Source organism: Hetaerina americana, unplaced genomic scaffold (genome assembly GCF_022747635.1).
Source record: "Hetaerina americana unplaced genomic scaffold, ioHetAmer1.1.p SCAF_7, whole genome shotgun sequence".
Classification (NCBI taxonomy): Eukaryota; Metazoa; Arthropoda; class Insecta; order Odonata; family Calopterygidae; genus Hetaerina; species Hetaerina americana.
This window is the reverse complement of record NW_027287316.1, coordinates 66,192,191-66,216,695: the sequence shown is the minus strand read 5'-3', so window position 1 is coordinate 66,216,695 and position 24,505 is coordinate 66,192,191. Positions and strand designations below refer to the sequence as shown.

Here is a 24,505-nt window from a genome sequence, read left to right as displayed (position 1 = left end):
TTTCGGGTTTCAATTCCACTTAATTTAGAGCTTTCAATTGTTCAAAATTATAATCGCTGCCAATAATCTATGACATTAAAATAGTAACTTCGTTCAGTCAACGTGAGTCGAGAGTATTTATGTTGTGTTATTCATTGTTTGTATCCCGGCATTTACTTCGACAGCACTTATAGTCTTTGTTACATTGAGTTATACAAAGTAAAGCTCTTTAATGGATAGTGACAGTTCTCTTCTCTACGAAAGCTGTACTCACTCAGCGGGTGACATTAATTTGGCCGAAGAAGGACCAGCGAGGTTAGCACCTTTGGAAAATTGCTTAGAAGAATTTGAAGAAACGTCGTACCAAGTTGAAACTCAAATAGATGAATTTGATCAGAATCCTGGTGGACCCCTAAGTATCGAAACTCACGCTTCAGATCCAATCCATGAAGATTTTGAGGTCATGGGAATCGAAAACACATGGTAATTTGTTTTATTTTTGTTGATGGTAAAGCTCAATTTTCGGTCGATTGACTATTTAAGTTTGTGTTACTGAAACGGCACAAAAATGAGTAAGCCTAATTAAACCTGCCGTGTGGGTAATTACGTGACCTAGCTTTCTATCTTTGTCAGGTTGACAACCTAGCATTATCCTTACCAGTGGTGGAGAAATTTTAGCATGTGGATTAGTAATTTCATAATATTAAATATTTCTTAACTCTGCAATTAATGTGATTATAAGCGCGTTTGAACTTTATCTGTTAGTGTTTTGTGTTTCGCTTATATTCTCTATGTAACTGTAATTACCCAATAGGACCGATGAGGATGCTTTTTCTGGAGCTCCACCTTCAGTGGAGACGTATGGAAATGCAATACCTCTTCCGCCGCCTCCAAGATCCCAAAGAGATGATGTCCTACCTCCAGATGTTCATTTTGATGATCAAGAGTACACAACCACCAGTAATGAAATTTCTTCTGGAAATATTGTTCATAGTCATCATGAACTCGATTCGTTGTTCTCATCGCCTAGCGTGCCCCCAGATATTGGCCTTGATGATGTGAAAGGTTAGTATTTTGCATTATTATAAACCCTAGAAAGTGATATATACTTAGATGGCCGAATGAAAATGCATGTTTGTATCATGGACATTTATGGCTACACAAAGTCGTTACTGGTATAGCTTAGGTGAGCAGTATTCACTGCAGTACTGTTTTCATCTGATTTGACATTGTTCATTTATTTATTCATGAGAATTTCCAATGGCAGTATATATACTTTTGAATTTATTGACATGATGAGGCGTGGTAGACAGTTTAAACGCTAGTTAGTGCATATATTTTTATTCACATGGAGTTGATGACATCTTAATAAGTAATGCATAAAATAAACCAGATTGTGATACCAGAAAACTGAACCCCTAAAATAAAAAAACATGATTTCGTAATGCATTCAATGAACCTTGTGACAGACACATGTCGCATAAATACATTTATTCAGTGTATTTAAAGCATAGAACTAAATGTTATTAAAGTAGCGCATGGCTAGTGAACCACATTTCCATGCCAGTTTGTTGGCTTGTGGCAGTTAAGAGTTGATGTTTCATACCGATTTCATAAAGGAATATACAATTCCAGACATTATTGGAGCAAACATCTCAGGCTGAACAAATCAAAGTAATGATAAAACACTCATGTGCAACAAACAGAAATTCCTGACGGCATCTTACACAGTCCACAATACGTCATTGCCAAAAATTGTACATTATTCAGCATTGCACTCATTGAAATCTTCCGCTAAATATTTTGGTAATAAGGCCTTATCACCCCTGTAGCTGGGAATTTTTGACTTTGGTAAACAAACCAAATTTAATGGTTCTATAACAGAGTTAGTTTTTTGATCAGTTAATGCTCCTATTATAAGTGCTAGTATCCTGTAATGATTTTTCCAAAAATCTTGTGGAAAAACATTTGGTTACCTCAATGATGCCAAATTTTCCCCTGGGTCACTTTTACTTTCTTCACAATGATAGCTTAATTAGTGAATCAGCTGTATTAAGGCAAGCCAAGTTGAGTTTTCATCAGAATACATTCATAAAGCATTCTATGCCATTTTGCAATTTGTGTGAGTATCATGGCATGGTTTCTTGATTATTATCCAATATTGTGGTAGGGATTGGGAAATGGGATTTTTTGTCCTAATCCTCGGAATAACTCCTAGAGCTACAGTATTTTCTTTCTTCCCTCCTCGCAGCAGTGTCTGACTGCGGTTGATAAAGCTAAATATGTCTGTTTATGCATTAAGCATTGATTAGCTCTTCCTGTATAAATTATGGCATAAAATAAACACAGATTTTATGCTTGAAATTTCTGGAAAATTTGTCCCTTGGCAATTCTTTCTGTAACCGGAGTGACCTAAGGGCCTGCTTAAAGGCACTAGAGTATCATGCACTATATGTTACTTCATTCACCAAGCTTTCTTTGTTGACACTAACTCACAAGTTGAAAGGGACTGCATTTCTCTTTAGGTTCCATGATTCATATCACACCCCGTGAGATATGATTCATGAATGAATTTACACCACTCGGTTGAGAAGCTGAGGTTACTGTGATCGCTGCCAATGCCTGACATATGAATGTATAAAGCCAAAACATTATATATGCCAGATAATTATAGATTTTCCCTGAAGACATTTAATGTACTTTGACCTAGGTTTCTATGTTATTGCAACATCTTCAAGTACAGAGCAAAACCTATTACTGTCTTATATACACTTAAAAATATTGAGTGGACCCCTTTTCCTCCCCTCCTTGTTTGGAAGTATGTATAAGATGGCATCTGGTTTTACTCTGTAACTGAAGATGATTATAGGGACATGGAAACCTAAACCCAAGCACCTTGGATATCTTCAGTGGAAAATGGTCATTAATTTCCTAGTCTGGGCTCTTCATTCATTGTATTTTCATGGTATCTGAAAATGGAAAGGATCCCATTGACAGTTTATAAATTCTGGCCCCTTCAGAAGGAAGGGAGGAGAATTTCAGTTGGAACTTTATATTGTAATGTATTTTTCAATTGTCTTTCCATTCCTTTTGAGGAAGGGCAACTCAGCATCATAGTTCATCTATTGTGTTTGGCAGGTCCATGGAGGCCTTTTCACCATGTTTACCTTTCTTGTTCCCGTATCCTCCTCATAATTTCCTCATACCCATTAACCACTTCCATATTGTCTGCCATTTGAACCCTCCCCAGCCCTTTCTTTCCTGTCTTTTCCACCATCCCTTGTAGCACCTCCTTTAAGAGGCAGCCCTTTCTTAGCACTTGTCCCAGCAAATTCCTTTTTCTTTTTTTGATTATTTTAGCTATCTTGTCCATTCTTCCCCTCTCCTTAACACTTCTTCATTCCTCACATGGTCTATTCATTTATGTTCAGCATTCTTCTCCATGCCCACATCTCAAATTCCCCTTTAGGAGTTAGGTCGTGAAACTCCATAGTCTCAATCTCGCCCTAAAATAAAAATGACTATCTCTCTCAAATGCCTCTAGTCTTTCTCAGTCCCTTTTTATTGTAGTCCACGCTTTACAGCCATATAACATAACACTTAACTAGTCTCTTTCTCTGGCCAATATCCATTCTGCTACATAGAACTTTTCTTTCCTGCTGAATGCTTCCTTGGCCATCGCTATCCTTATTTTAATTTCCTTTTCTCTCCTCCAGCTTTTTGTTTCCTCCCTACCCAGTTATTTGTAACTCTCCACTTGTTCCAGCCGATCTCTTTCCATTTCGATATTTATTTCCTCATCACCACTAACATACATCAGTCTTTCTCCTGTTTATCATCAAGCCCGTACTCTACCTTCATGCCATTTAGACGTTGCAACATCCTATTTAAATGTTTGTCTTCAGCATAAAAGCTCGTGTCGTCAGAGAACCTGATGCATGCAATCCTTCTTCCTCCAACTGTCACTCCTGCATCTTCTTTCCAGCATATCCTGACCATGTCTTCCACGTAAAAGTTGAAGAGAGCGAGGGAGAGACATCACCCCATCCTTACTCCCCCCCCCAATATCAAATTAACTCGTCCTCTTTTTGCCAATTCTAAAACAACTCCTGGTTTAAGTACAAATTACCAATCAGTCATCAGTCTCTCCAGTTCATATTTTTCTTTTAGAATTTTCATAAGTTTTTCCCAATCATACACAGTTGAAAGCCTTCATCAAATCAACAAAACACACATACACAAACCTTTCTCCATCTCCAAATTTCTCTCCAGTGGTATGCACTACTTCTATTGCGTCTCTGGTGCCCATTCCTCTTCTGAAGCCATACTGTTCCTCCGCTGTGTTCAGTTTTTGATTGAACATGATTTTGTTCAGTTTCATTGAACAAGTGGACAAGTGACTTTCATGAATGGCCATGAAAGAAAGAGTATCATGATCTACCGGGTAACTCTTCAATTGGCCTAGTTATTACTGAAACCACAAGACTTTTCTATTCTTGTTTTTGCAATTTAGCGAATGGTGTTATTCTCAGGAGACTGGTAGTTCAGTTTTCTTCAATATAGTATGACTAGTTCAGTGGCTCGGCCAGCCTGTCACTGTAATGTCAGATTTATTAGCTTAGCTCTGATGACAAACTTACACAGTCAATTCAGTGTTAAGTTTTTGGGTGATATTGCTTTATATTTGTGTTGACAGTGCACCATGCTATGGTTTTGAAAATCAGGCAAATCTCTTCATTGTTTACTTTCATGTATCAAGTCCTTGTGACTGGGGTTAATATTTTCTATTTGCATCTAATGAAATCATAGACATCACAGGCATCCTCTGGAACATTAGAGGGCGATTGGAAAAGTAAGGTCTCCTATTTTTTTTTGTGAAAAATCAAATTTATTCTCAAATTTGCATACATTGTTGGAAAGGTTGAGCATTTAGCTATTTTTCTTCATAGTCGCCTTGACGATCAATCATATTTTGCGTCCTTGTAACCAGCTTTTTAATACCGGCATTGTACCTTTCTCCCGCCAAATGGCAAAGCCACCTGACGACTGCTTCTCCGGTATATATTCATTGCCATTTAGTGGAAGTGTATGGTGAGAAGTGTATGGACATCAAAAGCTTGTGGAAGTGGTGCTGGGAGTTTTTTGATGGCCAGGAAAACGCCCACGATGAGCAGTGCTTGGGGTGGCTGAGTTTGCCGGAATTAACGGTGGCCCCAATTGACGAGATGGTGTGCAATAACCGGAGAATTACCCTTCCTGAGATAAAGGAAGGCCTTAATGAAGAGAATGGCTACTTCTCCGTGCAGAATAATGTGTTGGAGGTCCTTGGTTACAACAAGGTGTCTCACCATAGGAGTGTGTTTGCATCATGACAATGCACGTCCACAAGTGTCATATCACACGACCACCCTACTCAATGAATTCGGCTGGGGTATCATCGACCAGCCCCATTACAGCCCGGATGTTGCCCCCAGCGACTACCACTTGTTTCCCGCTCTCATAAAACACCTTGGAGGACAGAAATTCAAGTCAGATGAGGAAGTGCAAGAAGCAGTCGTCAGTTGGCTTCATGATGTAGTGGGAGAAAGGTACAATGCCGGTATTAAAAAGCTGGTTACAAGGATGCAAAAAGTGATTGATCGTCAAGGTGACTATGTAGAAAAATAGCTAAAGGCTCAGCCTTTCTTACGATGCACACAAAGTTGAGAATGAATTTGATTTTTCATGAAAAACAAATAGGAAACCTTACTTTTCAAATTGCCCTCGTAAATACCTTTTTTTGCAACCTTGGTTGTCACCTTCCATGTATTCAACATTTGTAGTTTTAATACTCCTATGATGTTGATTTTCAAAGCATATGTATCAATGATTCATCCAAGGTAGCCTGAGTAATTTTAATACGAAAAATGGTTTGATATTAAGTGCCTCTTCTTTTATTGTATCATTACTTTTCTAATTCTAATCCAGTCTCGCTCTTATTTGAATTCTTTTGGTCTATTATAATGCATTTAAACTCGAGAGTGATGCATTTGATTAAGATTTCAGCTAGTGAATGTTTTTAAAGTTAAATTTTTGCTCAGTTGTTCATGATCATAATTAGTTTTTCAGCTAATTTTTGTAGTTGTCAGTCTGATTCCGAAATCATTTAACTAAATCTGATATCGATTGAACAGGTGTTGAAGCTTCTAAGCCACATAACATAAGATATTTAAAGTATTATTCCTTTCCCTGTGTTGCCTATGGCTTTAATACTCTGACTCTAAAAAACATAGTTTGACTAAAGCTGGAAGTAGCCAGAGACATTACCTGGATTTGAACTGGAACCCTCCTGTCAGCTGCCGAATGCTGTGACCCCTAAACCGCTATGTAAACATGAAGATTGTTACATGTTGCAAAATCTTTTCGCAATATTTTGTGAATATTTTTATACTTGTTAAAAAATGGAAAAAGTAGTTATGGAATGAGATAATGGCAACAAAGAGTAAAGAAAGAAAAATAGAATATAAATACATGAGTGTGTTATACTAGAAATAGTTAGCAAACACTCCCGCTTCCCTTATTTAATTATTGTTTTATATTTTTACTAGGGTTCACGTGAATGAAAATTTTATCATATTTGTCATGACTTATTGTATGTGGAAACCAAATAATCTGTTAATTTCAACCTTTTTTTACGGCAAAGTAACTTTAAAAAAACTTATTCTGATGACTAAGTAATGCACTATATGTGCAATTTTTACCTTATTTCATGGAATTAATGGAGAAATTGAGTTTCTTCATACATATGTGCACTTTTTTGGTAATCCAATAGTTTGACTCATATACATTTAGTTCTATAATACATAATAGGGAACCTATATGTCATTCCCCTCCCGTGGGCTGCAACCTTGACGTGGTGGGGGGGTTGTGAGTTCTGATGACGGGAGCAATGATAATTGCCCCTAATAGGGTCACCCATGCCAGATAAGTCAATGGTTAGGAGCCAGACGAAAGGTAGTTCGCGCAGCGTCTGTTCCTTAGTGAGGCGGCTGTATAGAAAACTGACCCAAGTGGGCCATTAAGTGATGGTGTCACGTTGAAAACACTATTGAGGAATGCAATGGCAAACTACCTCAATTATTATTCCCAAGAATATAATGATGGACATTGTAGAGAATATGAATCCTGGCAACTATAGGACTTGGTTCAATCGGCCATGTGCCGTGCCCGGCAGCAGGAGAGGCAAGGTTCTGTGGACATCATCTCACAAAATCCTTGCAAAGAGAAGCCGCCGGAGTAGGAGAGAAGACGCAGAAGAAGAATGCCAAATTAGTTAGAATAGGAACTTCGAATGTTAGGACAATGTTGAGAACAGGAAAATTGGAGAATATTAAGCGAGAGATGGAAAGGGGAAATATAGATATTTTAGGTCTATGCCAGGTGAGATGGAAGGATAGCAGCGATTACTGGAGTGATAATCATAGAATAATATACAGCGGCGGGGACGAGAGCCAACAAGGGGTTGCCATAATGTTGAATAAAGAGATAGGAAGAAGCGTAGTCAACATAGGCCATGGCCATTTTATGCACTTTTACCATAATTTCTGGGGCAGTGGCACATTTTGGCCGACCACTACGTGGATCATCATCTAAGCTGTCTGACCAAACTTAAACTCGTTTATCTACTTGGCAACAGCTGAATATGAAGGAGTAGAGTCCTCCAGAGTGTTCTGAGAGTCAACATGAATTTCCTTTGCTTTCATACCTTCCTATACGAAATATTTAATCACGGCATGGTTCTCGATTTTTTTTCCATCTTTACAAATCACAATGCGGGAACAAGGACAGAAAGGCTTTGCACCGCAGATCTCTTCCCAGAGTACAGATGCATTATGTGTTTACTCATAAAGGATTACCTATTACTACACGGGAAACTCATTGTGCTATTGCTGACATCTGCTGGTGATTCCAAGGACCAAAGTACCCTCGTATTTCATACAATCTATTTCAATGCTTCTGCATCTTCCTCTGGCACAATACATGTTTATAAGTCCAGATTGAAGCATATATACTGCCAAATCTGGTGGGTAGGTATGGCTGGGGTGTATTTGGGGAAATATTAGAGGAAGTTAGGTGGTATAGCTTCGTATCAGTTGTTGTGTGGGGAATGTAACTGTTGATGGACTGTTGGTGCCAATCTTTCATGCCTATGATAATAGCAATCTTCTCACAGTGATTGATGCCATCTCTACTCACACTACCTCCCCCTACTCCCTTCTTAAACTCACCCTACCCCTACCTACCCTGCCTGATTTTGCAATATACCTCACTCTGGACTTTTCAACTTTTATCATACCTGAGGATGATGCAGAAGCATTGAAATATGTTGTACAAAATAAATAGTTGTGGAAAATTATAATTTTATTATTTTGTATAATGATTAATATCCATAAATTAGAGTCTGCCAATATTGTATTAATTTATTATACGTCCATTGGGGTATGTATTGGAAAGTGGTATATTTTTTTACTTTCTGACAATCACATGTATTTATAAAAGATTGAATGGCTGGTATAGGGGAAGGTTATCATTGCCCATCAAAAGTGTATTTTTAGTACCAAACATTAAATCTTTATGTATGTATGTTATCATATTCATGGTATTAATCAACTAATGGAATTCATGCATATTTTTTGTAGACTCATCTGCTTGCCCAGGAGTATGTGGGATTCGAAATCTTGGGAACACATGTTTTATGAGTGCAGGATTGCAGTGCTTGGGTGCAACCCCGGCTTTGGTGCAGCGGTTTGCTAACCAGCAGAAATATCTAACACCCCTCTGCTCGTCATTGTCAGCACCAATTTCAAGTTCTCTTTCATCATCATCACCAGCCATGTCCGCATCTTCATCACTGTCGACGCAGTATGCTGCCCTCTTGACGAAAATGTGGAGTGGTCGGTACACGGTGGTCAATCCAAATGAGTTCAAGAGAGCCCTAGGAATCACTCATCCCCAGTTTAAGGACTTCCGACAGGTATGTTTGTTGGCTGCCGGTACATATGGGTTTTAGGATCACTTTCTTTTTCAGGGTATGAAAATGTTAAATGCTTTGAATAATTTTCATTATTTTAACAATATGTATTAGGTGTTATCTCTGCTCAAACAGTCTTCTAATAACAAGTATTCGTCACTTGTCCACATGGGGTTGGGTGTATTTTTGCCATTAGCTGAGCAGAAACTATGGTTAGCTTGATTCTAAATAGTATGAAATGAAATAATAAAAATATAAAAAGAAAATTAAAAAATAATAATGGGAACTAAAAAAGTGTTGAATTCCTTGTTATTTGGCATGGTAGTCTGTTAGATCATTGAACTTGGTTGTACAAAAAGCTAATTGGTGATTGTTAAACATATCTAGTGAATGCATAATTAAAATAAGTTTAGAGTGAAACCTTGAATTGACCTAAAAAAGGGAGGAATGAATAAATATGGGTAAAATAGTTCTGGTTAATATTTTGTTCATTTTGCCGACATTACATATCTTACGTGATTACAAAAAATGAGTATACTCTTTAATATTTTGTCCATAAAAATGGTTGCTATACATTTAACTAAGAAAAACCTGCACTGAAAAATTTGAACTACAATGTGTGGGCATCATTTCATTTTTTGCATGTGTGATATGGATTAAAAAAATTAAATGCATTTTAAAATAATTTTTTGAGCAAATCAAAACATTATTTGTGTTTTTATAAGGATTGCTCACAGAAAACTGTATTTGTGAAGTTTTTTGAGCTTTCCGTGGAGTCTGTGTGTCAGCTGCCAACCTTTCGATGACTCATCATTTTCCTCTGGGCATTAATACAGAGTCATCATTTCAGCAAAAATCATTCAGAGGAGGATCGCAAAAGAAAACTTCTGGCCCTGGAAGGGACCCTGAAGAAAGAAAAACTGATTGCGAGAGCCTGTCTTCCATGCGTCTTCACCATCATAGGAAACTCTTAAGGATATGAAGGGAACACAAAATAAGAGATGAACCACAAGCCAGTAGAGAAACTAAAAAGCTATGTCATCTGGGTGAAGGGCTATCTGGACTCCGGAAGTTTGCCGCATCCCATGTGAATGAAAAGAAACTTAAAGACACTGGCTGCATGATACGAGGGTCATCCGGAAAGTAGTACCCGTTCGTGAAATAAAGACACAAAAGTAAATATTAACAAACATAAAAAATTTTATTTGAAAGAGGATACTTTAAACTACTTCTCAACATAATCTCCAAGCAAATTAAGGCATTTGTCATAACGTGTGACAAGTTTCTGTATTCCTGCTGCATAGTCCTTCGCCGCCAGCTCATTGAGATACGCGAGGGACCCATCTTGCACAAATTTTTGCATAATGCAGATGGTGTTTAACAATTTCATGAACAATTGTTCGAGAAACATTGGGAAAATGCTCACAGATGTCATCAATTGTGACGCGCCGATCGTTCCTCACGAATTCGTCAACTGAGCTCACCAGTTGGTCTGTAATGACAGACGGTCTCCCCGAACGCTCATCGTCGTGTGTGTTCCCCCTCCCCATGTTGAAGTTGCGACACCACCGCCGAACAGACGACTTGTCCATTACATTGTCTCCATACACCTCCTTTAATTGGCGATGAATATCACATGGGCGAACGTTTCTTGCATTGAGGAATTTAATCACTGCCCTCACTTCACAACTGGCGGCGTTCTCAATTTTTTTAAACATTGTAAACAATCACAGAAACAACACAGGCAATGCTAGCGTCACGCAACTTGGCTCAGAGAAGGCAGACAAGCCACTGAAGCTATCTGACCTCGTCCAGCGGCTACTCGCGTCGTCAGCACTTCATGCGGCACGAACGGGTACTACTTTCCGGATGACCCTCGTAGAAACCAGTATCAAGGCACTCAGGAGATGCTTTAGACTGAGCTACCCTGAAAAATCAGCCATTGTGGAGCACAATCTTACCCAGAATCGTTGAATCCTCTTTGATCGCACTAAACCTATTAGCAGAGTTGGCTACTGGGACTGTCTAACAAAGGAGGCGATAAAAATCTCTCGGGAGGATAAAACTTACCGTGGGATGCAGGATACCCCCTCAGCCAAGCGTGGAGGCCTGCATTTCATAAATGGGGGTGCAAGTGCATGAAGAGACAGCAAGGAGAATGAAAGAGAATGCAAGCTACAGCCAATCAAGAGTGACCTAAACCTGAGGAGAAGATATATTAGGATGCCATATATTATGACCCAGTAACAACGTCCTGAGGATGATGACAGAGCTAGTCATCAAAGCATGGTTGTACAGTGAAAACACCAATCCTTACATATACGAGGGTAAGGTGAAACGTTCTTCGCCTGACAGTGAAAGACTGCGATTTTTAATTGAAAAGTGATTTTATTTTTCTACATAATCCCCCTAGACTTCAACACACTTGGTCCAGCATTTCTCCAACATCAGTTTTCCTTCCCGGAAGTGAGAATGTGGAAGGCTGGGAAAATATCCATCAACAGCCCTCTCAACTTCTTAATTGGACACGAAGTGCTTCCCAGAAACAAATTTGGGAACAGATGGAACATTGGGTGCTAATTAAGGAGAAAAGGGGGATGGCCGAGCAAATCAGACCCCAAATCCTGTAGTTTTCCCATCGCCAATGCACCTTTGTGAGCAGGTGTGTTGTCCTGGTGGAAGGTGACATTTTTCTTCTTCAAGCCAGGCCTCTTCTCGCAAATTTTGGCATCCAGCTGGTCAAGAAGGTTGGAGTAATATTCGCCTGTAATTGTTCTGCCTTTTTCAAGGTAATCAATTAACAGGATCCCTTTCGCATTTCAAAACACAATGACCATGACCTTTCCAGCAGATGCGATCGACTTTGCTTTCTACGAGCCACCGGCTTCCACCCACTGCTTCGACTGCTTTTCGTTTCTGGCAAGAAGTGGTGAACCCATGTCTCATCCATGGTGACAAATAGCCACACAAAATTGGTCAGTTCCCTCTTGAATTGGTCCAAACATTGCTGCGAAAGTCGTTTGCGCCTTAGCTTTTGATCATCATTCAGCAAATGTGGCAACCACCTTGCACAGAACTTTTGCTTTCCTGATTCTTTGCGCTAGATGTTTCGCACCCTTTCTTCTGATATCTTTACAACCTTGGCTATCTCACTCACCTTTACTTGCCTATCGTCCAACACGATATCGTTCACTTTTTCAATGGTTTCCGGTGTGGTTGCAGTTTTTGCTATCCTTCATGTGGGTCATCTTCAAGGGATATGCGAATACGTTTAAATTCAGCTGCCCACTAATTAGCAGTTGACATTGAAGGCACAGAGTCCCATATACTTTGGTCAACTTCAGCTGAATTTCCTTGGGGTAATTTCATCCAAAATGAAGGATTTTATGACCATGAAATTCAAGTTTTTCCATTTTAATGGAAGATGTCTACTGCAACAATACATGTAAACAAACTACTTGAGAGAACAAGTGGAAACTTGTCTTAACAATTAATGATACGTGCACCTAGGCAGAAACCATACATTTTTGCTGATTGGAACGCCGTCTCTGGGTCTGGCGGAGGATTTTTCATCTTACCCTCATAGTCTGTAAAGTTATGCATAATGACAGCATGATACCAATATAATTTTACAATATTCAATATGAAGTACATAGGTGCCTTCAAAATGAGATTAAAAATAAATGCAATATATAACATATATTTCTATCAAAATATCTATAGCAATGAAAAGTTTTAGGTATGAGAGAGAATTCTCCAATGAAAAAAAAATTAAAATGCCACAATGCTAGAAAAGGAGAGAGTTACGAGGGCCATGGTCACAATTACACAGTATTCATAATTAAATATATAAATACACTAACTTCAGGAGCCTCCCCTAATTTCTTTTGGTGAATCTAAAAGAATACCTGACTGACAATAGGAGATGAATCCACTGAGTGAATTTAATGTTCTTTAGATAATTGTTTCTTGTTTTGGCAGATATTTTGTTTGGGTTTTACTATAGTAATTTCTGTGTATTAATAGTAGAATATTCTACTTTCAGCATGACTGCCAGGAATTTTTGGCACTTTTGTTGGATACCCTCCATGAAGAGCTGAACACTGCCACAGCCAAAAAGATGTCAGCATTTTCTGGTAACTTTTCTATTTCACCACCCCCGATGCTGACATCCGTGACATCGAGTTTGTGTTCTGTCCCTTCTCTCTCCCTGCCATCCAACAACTTATCTAATGGACCAATCTTGAGAGAGAATAATGTTGCTGGGTGGTCGAAACCATTTTTTTGGAGGGTAAGTACAAACAGTTAACAATGTATATGTCTAAAAATCATGAACAGGAAATATAATATGTGAAGCCAATTGTCAAAGTAGCATTTTGTAACTTCTTCATGGGTCATTGAAAAGGTGTGTCAATATTTTTCAGTTAAGTTTGAAAGATGGTGGCATTGTAAAAAAAATAGTTTTAGTATTGAACTATCTGACTTCTGGATTCATAATTTTCACTGCAACTTATTGCTGAGCTATGCCCACTTTTTCCATGCTAATTTAGTCCATTGCAAAAATGTGAAAATATAGGAGTAAGTAATAAGACAGTAAGGAATATGTATGTATCATATTACAGTAAAATAACCGTCATGTGAACCCCCATAAACAAAGGTCACCTTCCCATGAAGACCTCCATTGAACAACTGGAAAGTTTCATTTTCAAATTTACTTGCAAATAAAATGGAATGGTGACAGGAGAAGGGAGTTGTTGTTTGACAATTGGACCTCTTCATTGGCAATTACTAGTGTTAGCAGGCAGATAATTTTAAATTGTTTCAAACTGAGATGAGATAGAGGATCACAGAGGAGATGATTAGAAGGATAGAGGAGAGAGGGAAATGGTAGAATGTAAATACAAAGTTAGGCAGAAGGAAGTACCAAGAGTTGAATAATAAATTGAGACGGGCAACAAATAAAGCAAAACAAGCATGGTAGAAGACGCAGTGCGAGGATATGAAAAGTTTGCAGAGGAAGGGTGAAATTGGTGCGCTATACAAGAAGGCTAAAACTCTCTGGAAGTAAGAAGGGAAAATCTGCGTTAACAGTTAGAGATGATTAGGGTAAAATAATAGTTGAAACAGAAAAAATCCAAGAGAAATGGAAGGAATATGTAGAAAAACTGTGGTAAAGAACTTGGGCCAGTAATGAATCATTTATTGAGAGGAATATAGAATACAATCAGGATGCATTTGACTTACGTAGATTTCGAAAATCATTTGATAGAGTGAATTGGGAAAAACTAATGAGTATATTGCAGATAATAGGAATAGATTGGAGGGACAGGAGACTAATCCGCAACCTGTACATGTCTCAGACTGCTCAGGTGCGAGTGGGGAACAGGGAGTCCAGATGGGCAGTGTTAGGAAGAGGTGTAAGGCAGGGTTGCCCATTATCAGTGGTGCTGTTCTTCGTATATTTGGAGGAAATGATCAAAGAGGCATGGGAAGAACTGGAGGTAGGAATGAAAGTCGGTAGGTAATTAGTGAAATCAGTTAGGTTTGCTGATTACCGAGCTCTAGTTTGTCAGTCAGCCAAGCATTGCTGAGTGAATTGGAAATTCAGTGATAGAAATGGAATGAGAATCAATATAAATAAAACAAAGGTTATGTGATTTTCAGAAAGAGAAAGTTAAACTTAATATTAAAATAGGAGGGTATAAACTAGAGCAGGTGGAACAGTTCATGTATCTCGGAATTGTTTTAGACCACAATAGTCAAAACTAGTGGGGTAGTAAGGATAAGAATTGCACTTGGTAAAGAGGCTTTCACAAGAATGGAATTGATGGCAGGGACGTTGAGTAAGGATGTTGAGAAAAGGCTAGTTAAAACTTTTATATGGAGTAGGGTTATGCACGGCACAGAAGCATGGTCACTGAAGCAGGGGGATAGGTGTAGATTGGAGCCTTTTGAAATGTGGGTATGGAGAAGGTAAAATGGACCAAAGAGAAAACAAATAAGGAAATGCTAGGTATAGTGGGTAAGAAGAAAGGATTGTTGGGAGAAATCATAAGGAGGCAGGAAAATTTAATAAAGGGCATATTGATCGGCAGTGGATTGTTGAAGGCTATGATGGAGCTATGTTAGGCAAACGAGGAAAGGGCAGGAATAGGATAGGGATATTGAACGAAATGAATGGAAGAAGTAAGTATGCAGAGATAAAGAGGGGTCTGTTGTACAGTAGAATATTGGCTTGCGTTTTGTTAGGAGAAACAAAATATTTATTTGGTAGTTGTGTGCATCCAAAACCGATATTAACTGATAGATTACCTAATTACTTAAAATAATTCCATTATAGTTGAATGGTCTGTATTGTTGTTAAACATAAAATCAAAAAGTGGGTTGTAGTCTCAAAACGTGGTTGTGGTCTTCTAGTTAAGTCTATGCAAGTTTTAAATGCGCATAGTTTACTCCAGGAAGCTAAAATTAATGCTATTCTGTTAATTTCTTGTTGTTGCCTGTAGCCTATAAATATTTAGAATGAGTCCAATTGGGTAAAAATATTCGATTTGATATGATTACATAACAATATACAGAATCATTAAATTCTGTCCATCGGAAGAAATTCTGTTTATTCTGAATTATTAAATTTATAAAGTTGATATCTCTCTTATTTTTCTAATTTTAGCTTATATTTGAGTTGGAATAGTAAGGTAAAACTACTAATGGATTAGTAATGTTATGATATAATTAAAACCAAGAATCTTAAGGGAAAACCAAAAATTAAAATGGCTTGAATTTTGAGTTAGGATGAAAAATTTGATGAATGAATTAATATTTTGGCAGTAAAAGGCTTGTGAAATTGAATTGGATTACACTTTTTCCTGATAAATTATGTTCACTGGCCAGTTGCTGGCCCAGCCTTGCATCCTCTTCTTGTCACTCAGGGAGCTGAGTAGAGCTGCCTGATTTTTGAATAGGTTAAGAATGAAAAGCTTGATTTCATCTTCTTCAGGACAACAAAGCTGGTGTCACAGAGGACATGGATATGTCAACAAGTGATCTCTTTGGCCATAATAAGGAAGGCAGGGTAGAGGACAACCCAAAGCTGGGGAGTGAAACAAACCAAGAAAAGTTAGAAGGAACAGATGATGAAAAACTATTTGATCAGGTAGGGCCTTGTACTGTTTTTGTGTCCTTAGGGGTCACAGGCCAAGTAAATACATTTTTCAGAGCTCTTACTAATTTTCATTATTTTCATACTTAAATGGTGTATTTCATTCCAGGAGAAAAACTACAATATATTTATGGTTTTACATCCATGGAGCTATTGGTTTTGCAAAAGTCATGCAATTTTTATCCCCCTAGAATTTCTAGTTCGTCAAGATGAAATCCTATCTCCTAAGCCCTTATTAAATAGCCAGTTACCCAAAACTGGTAAAAATTGGCAAAGTGGAGGGTAGTGGATTGCATACAATCTCCATGGAAAATTCCGGATGAGTTTATGTTCACAACTGAACTTTAAAACTAAATATGACTCAATCATTTTCGTCATTGTATAAAAACTTACATTTCTCTGCATGATTGTATTGCATTATACATTCCCTGTATTTAATTGGTATTTACTTGATATTTTGTTTTCTCATATAGTATTCATGTAATGGAATCATTGTAATGAAAATTCAATGTAGACTGCAAATAAACCCTTCATGGTAATGTGATGTCATTCACCCATCCCTTTTCACAAGTCTGATGCCATAATGTGGAATCATAAAGTATCACAAACTTGTTTGATCTAACTTGATGCTTGTTTCACAGTTTCCTGCCACTCCCACCTTCATTCGAAATGAGACGAGTGTTGGGGGTTCCGGAGAGGAACTGGCAGGTGCTTGGAATCACTGTGGTCCTTGCCTTCCTCCTGCCTCTCGGAGAATCGAGAAAAATGAAGTACAGGCTCAGCACATGTCAATGGAAGCTAAGAAACTTGGTGAAGGGATTGGACAGCTAAGGAGAACTTTGCCTTTTCCCGGAGCTCTTCCCATTCCATCCAGGTAATGTATTTAATATTCCCTGTAAACTAATCTTTGAATTTTAAATAAGGTGCTGAAAAGTATGATGTGCACTGTATTGAGGCATTTTGGAATCAAAGCTCTGTAATAATATCTTATTTATTTGATTAAGTTTGATTTGTTATTTAGTAGTATGAAAAACTGTATAAAGGATCCGTTGCTTCCTTTTTCTGGAGAAACATGAGCTGCAGATTCCAAAAATTGCATTAAAGACAACTTTTTAGTTTTTGAAAAGATTACATCACTTGTAAAATATGTAATAGTAATGATTTCTTTCGTTGAGAATAGTGGAGAAATCCATTACATTACTCGAGGTAATGCATGCCAAGTGTTCACGGGTGATATTTAGCCATTTTCTTTGTCACTGCGAAGAGCATGCACAGTTATTTTTATAATAGTAATTGGTTACTCCTGTTGCATCGTCCTGTGTTGCCTGATGTATTTATCATTTAACGTGTGCCCTTAAATCATTAACTTAGTGATAATCTTTTTCTTTCTCGTTCTTCCTTAATTTCCTTTTTCTGGTGAGAATATCTTAAGTTAATGCAGGGTGCTTAAAAACCAGGAATATGCTAGGAATTTAATGGGAGCTGTGATGTTTTATTTAGAAATTTGTGGACGAAGTTGGCTATTACTGAGTAATTTTATTCATAAATATATAGCTTAAACTCCAAAGTTGAAATCATATTTCTATCACAAAATATGTCTTATGGATTGTGTATGAGTGTTGTTTCATGTTAATATTTTTTCTCTGAGACAATTTGAGTTGAATATGTCTGCTATGAGTCATCACTCAGCCATTTTCAAATATGAGGGAGTAATATTGTGGTTTATTTAATTTGAAATTTTATATGGCATTAATCACTGTAGGCTAAAGTTGTTCTCAGGATCATAAACAAAAGGATAGAGAGTAGGGCAAGTGATTACTTAGGGGATGATCAGTTTGGGTTTAGGAAGGGGAGAGGTACGCGTGATGCCATCGCAGTAATGAGATTATTAATCGAGAGGAATATAGAACACAACCAGGAGGTATTTGCCTGTTTTGTAGATTTCGAAAAAGCGTTTGATAGAGTGAATTGGGAAAAATTAATGAGTATTCTGCAGAAAATAGGAATAGATTGGAGGGAAAGGAGGCTAATCCACAACCCTGTACATGTCGCAGACTGCTCAGGTGCGGGTGGGAAACGGGGAGTCAGGATGGGCAGTGTTAGGAAGGGGTGTGAGGCAGGGTTGCCCATTATCACCGTTGCTGTTCAACCTGTATGCAGAGGAAATGATCAAAGAGGCATGGGAAGAACTCGAGGTAGGAATGAAAGTGGGCGGGGAATTTGTAAAATCAGTTAGGTTTGCTGATGACCAAGCTTTAGTTTGTCAGTCAGCCAAGGGGCTGCAAGCATTGCTGAGTGAATTGGAAATTCAGTGCGACAGGTATGGGATGAGAATCAATATTAATAAAACAAAGGTTATGCGATTTTCTAGAAAGAAAAAGGCCAAGCTTAACATTAAAATAGGAGGGCAAAAACTAGAGCAGGTAGAACAGTTTACGTATCTCGGTAGTGTCTTGGACCAACACGGTCAAAGTAGTAGGGACGTAAGGAGAAGAATTGCGCTAGGCAAAGAGGTTTTCACAAGGAGGGAGTTGATGAGAGGGACTTTGAGTAAGGATGTTAAGAAAAGACTCGTAAAAACTTTGATATGGAGCGTAGCTATGTACGGTGCGGAAACGTGGTCATTGAAGCAGGAGGATAGACGTAGATTGGAGGCTTTTGAAATGTGGGTCTGGAGAAGAATGGAGAAGGTGAAATGGAGAGAGAAGAAAACAAATGAGGAAGTAATTGGTATGGTGGGCGAAGAGAGGGGTTTGTTGGGAGCAATCCTATGGAGGCAGGAAAAGTGGATGAAGGGGGTGTTGACCGGCAGTGGGATGTTGAAGACTGTGATAGAGGGTAGAATGTTGGGCAAAAGAGGAAAGGGAAGGAACAGGATAGGGATGTTGGACGGGATGAAGGGAGGAAGAAAGTACTCAGAGATGAAGAGGGACCTGATATAGAGTAGGATGATGGAATATGTGTTTTGTTAGGAGTAATAAAATATTTGTTTGGTAGTTGTGTCCATCCAAAAACCTACCTTAAGCGGTAGATTACGTTAATAAAAAATCACTGTAGGACCACTTTGCATTTATTATAATTTGCTTTTTATTATTTTAACAGCCCTCAACCAAAATTAATATTGAGGAAGTTGTAATCCCTGTTGAAGTGGGCTTCTTTCGAGTACAATATGAAGACTCTCTTAAGTCTTAGCCTTAGTCTTGGGGTCATGAAAAATTTTTATTTCCCTTCTCCAATGATTTCAAGGGGGGGGTTTTGGTAGGTAAATAACTGCCCACCACAGTTTTTGACAACTCTTATTTTATTTTTCAGAGGTAGTGTCGGAATTGAAGATATAATGAAAGAGGCTAAGACATCTAATGTGAATGTCCTTGCCTCAGATTCCTCAAGCGGTGGCATGAAGTTTGATTCAGACAAGTTTGTGCGCAGGGTAAGGAGAGGGGTTGAGTGTCGCGGTATGGTTCCAGGAATTGGTATCGGAAGTGGTGAAGGAGATCTCTCCCATAGCCACGGTCTATCCATACTGCAAGATCAACTTGATGGGGAGGATAGTTTGCCCGTGGAAGGTGAAGTCTTGTCCGGAAAGACAAAAAGGGTTAAAGACACAAACTTAGTGCTGCGAGGAGTGAGTGGGTTGTCTCCATTGTCCGAGTCGATGCAAGATGGTGAAACTGACTTGATTGTCACATCGTCGAAAAACCCAAATGAACATTTCAACAATGTGAAGCGAATGCGACTGGCCGGTGTTAAAACTCATAGCTACGCCAAAGCAAATGGTATATTAGGTAAAAATATTGGTCTCATTGGCAACGAAACTGCTGTGCTTGGAAAGAATGGAGATATAATGCACATGGAGGATGATGTTGATAATTTTGAGGGTGATTCCGATCTTTATTCCTTGGCGAATAAGGTCACGTCCCCGAAATTCAGTGCTGGCAAGGGAGAGAAGATCCCTTCGCCTACAGAGTGTGTGGTGGACAAGATTGGGAGCCTGAATGGACTCAATGGAAGTTTTGCGAAAACGGCTCGCATGAGTGGTGGAGGGGTGGGAGGGAGTGATGTGCTGGGAAGCCTTGTTGATGATGATTTCAGCAGTACAGGTGACAGCATGGAGGCTGAGGAGGAAGAAGCAGACCGTCACTGGCAGAAGCACCTTGCCGCCAACCGCTCAACTATTGTCGATACGTTCCAAGGGCAGTTCAAAAGTACGGTAAGTAAACATCATTATTTAACTTTGCAATTCAATGTGTTTTGTCCTTACTTCGGCATACTTTTGTTAAACCTGGAGATGTGGTAGCCTATTGGTTGGAGTAGTGTTAGGAGGTACCAGGCTCCATTCTCAGCAACATTTTACAATCCCAGCTTTGCTCAAGATGCATGATTTTTTGGGTGCTACATCTTCCTGATAAACCAAAGGAGATACAGGGAAAGGGACCCCCCCCCCCTTCCCCAGTTTACCAATTTTTTTTGTGATTTCCACACCCCATTTAGGTCTTAGTCTGTGGTGAGAACTACCCTCACTCATCAAACCTACCTTTGGGTTGATTTCTTTGAACAAGGAAGTACGAAAAAAAACTGTGCATTTCCATGGAATAATTACAATTGGAATAATAGGTTATTCATTGGAGATGACATAATTTCATTCATACTTGTTCATAATGAATTTCCAAATCATTTTGGTTCATACATTCAGTTGATAACTCTGATTAGTTGTTAAACCCTTTATAACAATAATTATAATATAATTCACTCCTTTGTAATGATTATCAAAATGTGTAGTTGTTGAATTGGTAATAGGCCATTTTTTATTGAAAAATATCAGTCAGTGAGGTAGTAAGTCTATGAAAGGTATAACTTTAGTGTCATGAAGTTCAAGAAAATATAATGTACTAATTTTGTTATTGATTATTTGCTTTGCCTTTACCTTTTTACGAATATTTTGGGGCATAATAAGTCAGCTTTTTATCACGGGAAAACCAATAAGAAGCTGTAAAGGCTGATAGAAATTACTGCAATGATTATTCATTATTGAAATAGAAAGAAAGACTCGTACTTTTCCACAGATTTTATTATACGGCACGACGCGTTTCACCGACTTGCGGCATCATCGCCGCAAGTCGATGATGCCGCAAGATGATGCCGCAAGTCGGTGAAACGCGTCGTGCCGTATAATAAAATCTGTGGAAAAGTACGAGTCTTTCTTTCTATTTCAATAATGGATATCAATTACTTCCACGAAGTGAAGCCTGAAACAATAGAATATATTAGCAATGATTATTATTTACTTGAACCAATGTAATGTAATTAAAAATCAATGCTGAATAAATATTTGATTACAACAGATATATTTTGGTTGTGAAGTATAGTAAAAGGAAATAAATTTTTCACTCTGTTGAAAACTTTAATAATCCTTCAAATTTTCCAAACTTTGGTATTTTTGATTTAAAAAAGGTTATATGTGGCATATCATGATAGTAGTAAAGATCAAATTGATTCATTGACTAATTGAGGATAAAGTTTTGTTAAGAGCGAGAGAAGTTAGAAGTATTTGGAATGTACTGAACTTAAAAAACTTTATTAAAATATTTTAGGAGAGGATAGCTTGCTGAATAAAGTTGTGAAAGGAAAAGAGAATTGAGAGAAGTTCAGTGAAAGACCCAGGATGAGATGCCTTACCCAAGTCATGGCTTAAAAAAATCACTTCAGGCTCAACCATGTGGAATTCTTTCATCTTGAAAGGAAAGAGGAGAACTACACTTTAAATTCCACATTAAAATTTATTTATTATTATTACGCATTACATTGACAATGACCAAGTATAATAAAATGTATTCTTGAATTTGCAGTGTTTCTCTTTTTCTATTATTTCAAAGATTGGCACTTATGATACTAAAAATATATGAAAGTATGAACAGGGTGCGTATTAAGGAAGAATTCAAAATTGTCATACCTTGGTGATAGCAAGGTTGTGATGTCACAACTTTGACGAATCCTAAGTTTTAATTCATGTTATTCAACCCTGGTTTGAAAACATCTTCATTTGGATCGATAATTTTGAATATTTCCTGAATAAGACCCCAGATTAGTTGATTGATGAACAGAGTGAAAAGACGTCTCATCTCAGTCCTGGAGTTGACACCCATTGAGGGCTATGATGGTGAAGAGAGTTGTAGATAGTGATCATCAAAAGCAATAATTCCTGTCTACATAATTTAAATATAGATACTTAAGATACTTAATAATTTCATCTTGTTATTGTACAATGGTAAAATATAAGATATGTAACACAAAAACAAAATATTTATGCTTATATTTTTTTAGAAAACAATGCATTATTTGTTTAAAAATGGTTACAATAATATTACCACTTGCCATACCTAAACAAACAATATTCATTTTGGTCATAAAAACAACTCAGAAATTAAAAAAAATTCTTACATATTACTTCATTCAAGCTTAAATATAAGGTAAAAATTTTAGTTTGTCCTAAATGTTGTAATACTTTGCATTGTTCGTCCAGTTTCTTGGTGTTACAGGTCGAGTGAATTATACTACATTTCTGAATTTTCCCTTGCAGGTGGTATGTTCTGCCTGCAAACATGTTTCTGTAACATACGAGCCATTTATGTACTTATCCGTCCCACTGCCTCATGCAATGGAAAGACAAATATGTAAGTGTTCATGTATTATTTATTTTGCTATCATATTCTCGTCGTTTTGCATGCATTCAATGTTTCAGGCTGTACTATTCATGTACTTCACCTGCAGTGATAACTGTCAGAGTATGAATCCCATAGTATGTTGCCTGATTTGAAAAAATGGTTTGAACGTTCACATTTTTTATTTATGGTTTCGGATTCTTGTGAATATGTGATAAGTTAGAGGTAATATTTTTTTAGATGGCAAGGAAAGATTTCTTTCTAATTATCCTTAGGGAAACAAAATTATATATAAGATTCGTTCACCAAGTTCTTGGGAAAAAATAGTAAAACATCATATTTGGGTAGATTTTTTTTTCAACATTATCTCCTTTTAGCTTCATACACTTTTCCAAGTGTTTCTCCAACTTTTTTAAGCCATCCATAAAGTAGGATTTCAGAAGATCCTAAAAATAGGCATCTGTTTTGGTGACTACCTCCTCACATGACGTGAATTGTTTTCTACTGAGCCAGTTTTTCAAGGTTGGAAATGAAAAAGTCACTTGGGGCCAAATCTGGTTTAATACGGTGAATTTTGTATTAATTCAAACTTGAATTTCACAATTTTTGCCATAAAAACTGCTTACCTGAGCATTCTCCTGATGGAAGATAATTTTTTCTTTTCCAAATAAGGAGTTCTTTCTGGATTTCTTGGCTCCATTGGTGCAATAATGTGTATCCCAAAAAACCAATACCATCACCTTGTCGGCATCTTAGCCTTTTTCAGAACCAGATTGCCTTTAGATACCTACTGTTTCAACTGTTCCTTTGATTCGGGAGTGTAGTAGTGTGTGTATCCATGTTTTATCCAGGGTTATGTATCAATGCAGATGCTTATCAGAATTGCAATGGAAAAGTAGCAAATCAACGTCAGAATTGACCATGCAATTGCGTTTATTATCCAATTAGAGCAGAAGTGGCCCCTATCTTGCTAAGATTTTTTTGACACCCAATTTTTCATGCAACATTGAAAAACTCTATAACTTATGAAATGCCTGTTGCCTCAACTACTTAGTAAACTTTGATTCATTGATCATTCTCAGAACCATATTATGGATTTGGAGATACTGATTTCCACCAGACTGGAATGGTGTTCATTATTTGTGGGGGTACAGCCAGGTTAAACTCGTTCACTCGATAGATGTATGAAGCTGAAAATTTAACAGCAGTCTTGTGATAGGTGAGGCTTACTAAAAGCAAGCCTTTTCCGATACCATGTGCTCCATCTCTTAGATTTTCTAAGGACTTATTGAAGAACCCCCTTATTTTACTAATAATCCATAGTAGTAGTAGTTAATAGAGTCAAAAGTTGCACCACACAGAGCAATTGTTTTGGAATGTAGAGCTGGGAGGGTGCTACAGGCATTTCCTCAGTGAGTTTAGATAACAGGGTCAAAATAGCAACTAAAATTGATTTGATTAAGTCGCAGATAGAAGACAAAGAACAACATTACATTTGCATTAGTGGCCATCAGAAAGATTCCTTTAACTTTGTGTCATCAAATGCTTTCTGCACTGTGCACTTTGTTTCCATTCGTATCAAAACATGCTCAACATGTTTTCATATGTCATACATGTGACGAAGCAACACTGGTAGATCATATGCATCAGGCAGAATATGTCCATCACTTTGATTGGAGTTTGTTTTATTTACTAGTG

General features: G+C 37.7%; 1 protein-coding gene across 1 annotated transcript in view; it reads left to right on the top strand.

Moving 5' to 3' along the window:
• Positions 1–6: 6 nt before the first annotated feature.
• LOC139696571 (uncharacterized) overlaps positions 7–24,505 on the top strand; it is a 46,199-nt gene continuing 21,700 nt past the window's right edge. The window contains exons 1-8 of the mRNA XM_071595376.1: positions 7–462; positions 794–1,044; positions 8,658–8,992; positions 13,035–13,280; positions 15,987–16,142; positions 16,790–17,022; positions 19,461–20,358; positions 22,726–22,819. Of these exons, the coding sequence (XP_071451477.1) occupies positions 212–462; positions 794–1,044; positions 8,658–8,992; positions 13,035–13,280; positions 15,987–16,142; positions 16,790–17,022; positions 19,461–20,358; positions 22,726–22,819 (2,464 nt within the window). The 5' untranslated portion in view covers positions 7–211. The remainder of the gene's footprint in view (positions 463–793; positions 1,045–8,657; positions 8,993–13,034; positions 13,281–15,986; positions 16,143–16,789; positions 17,023–19,460; positions 20,359–22,725; positions 22,820–24,505) is intronic.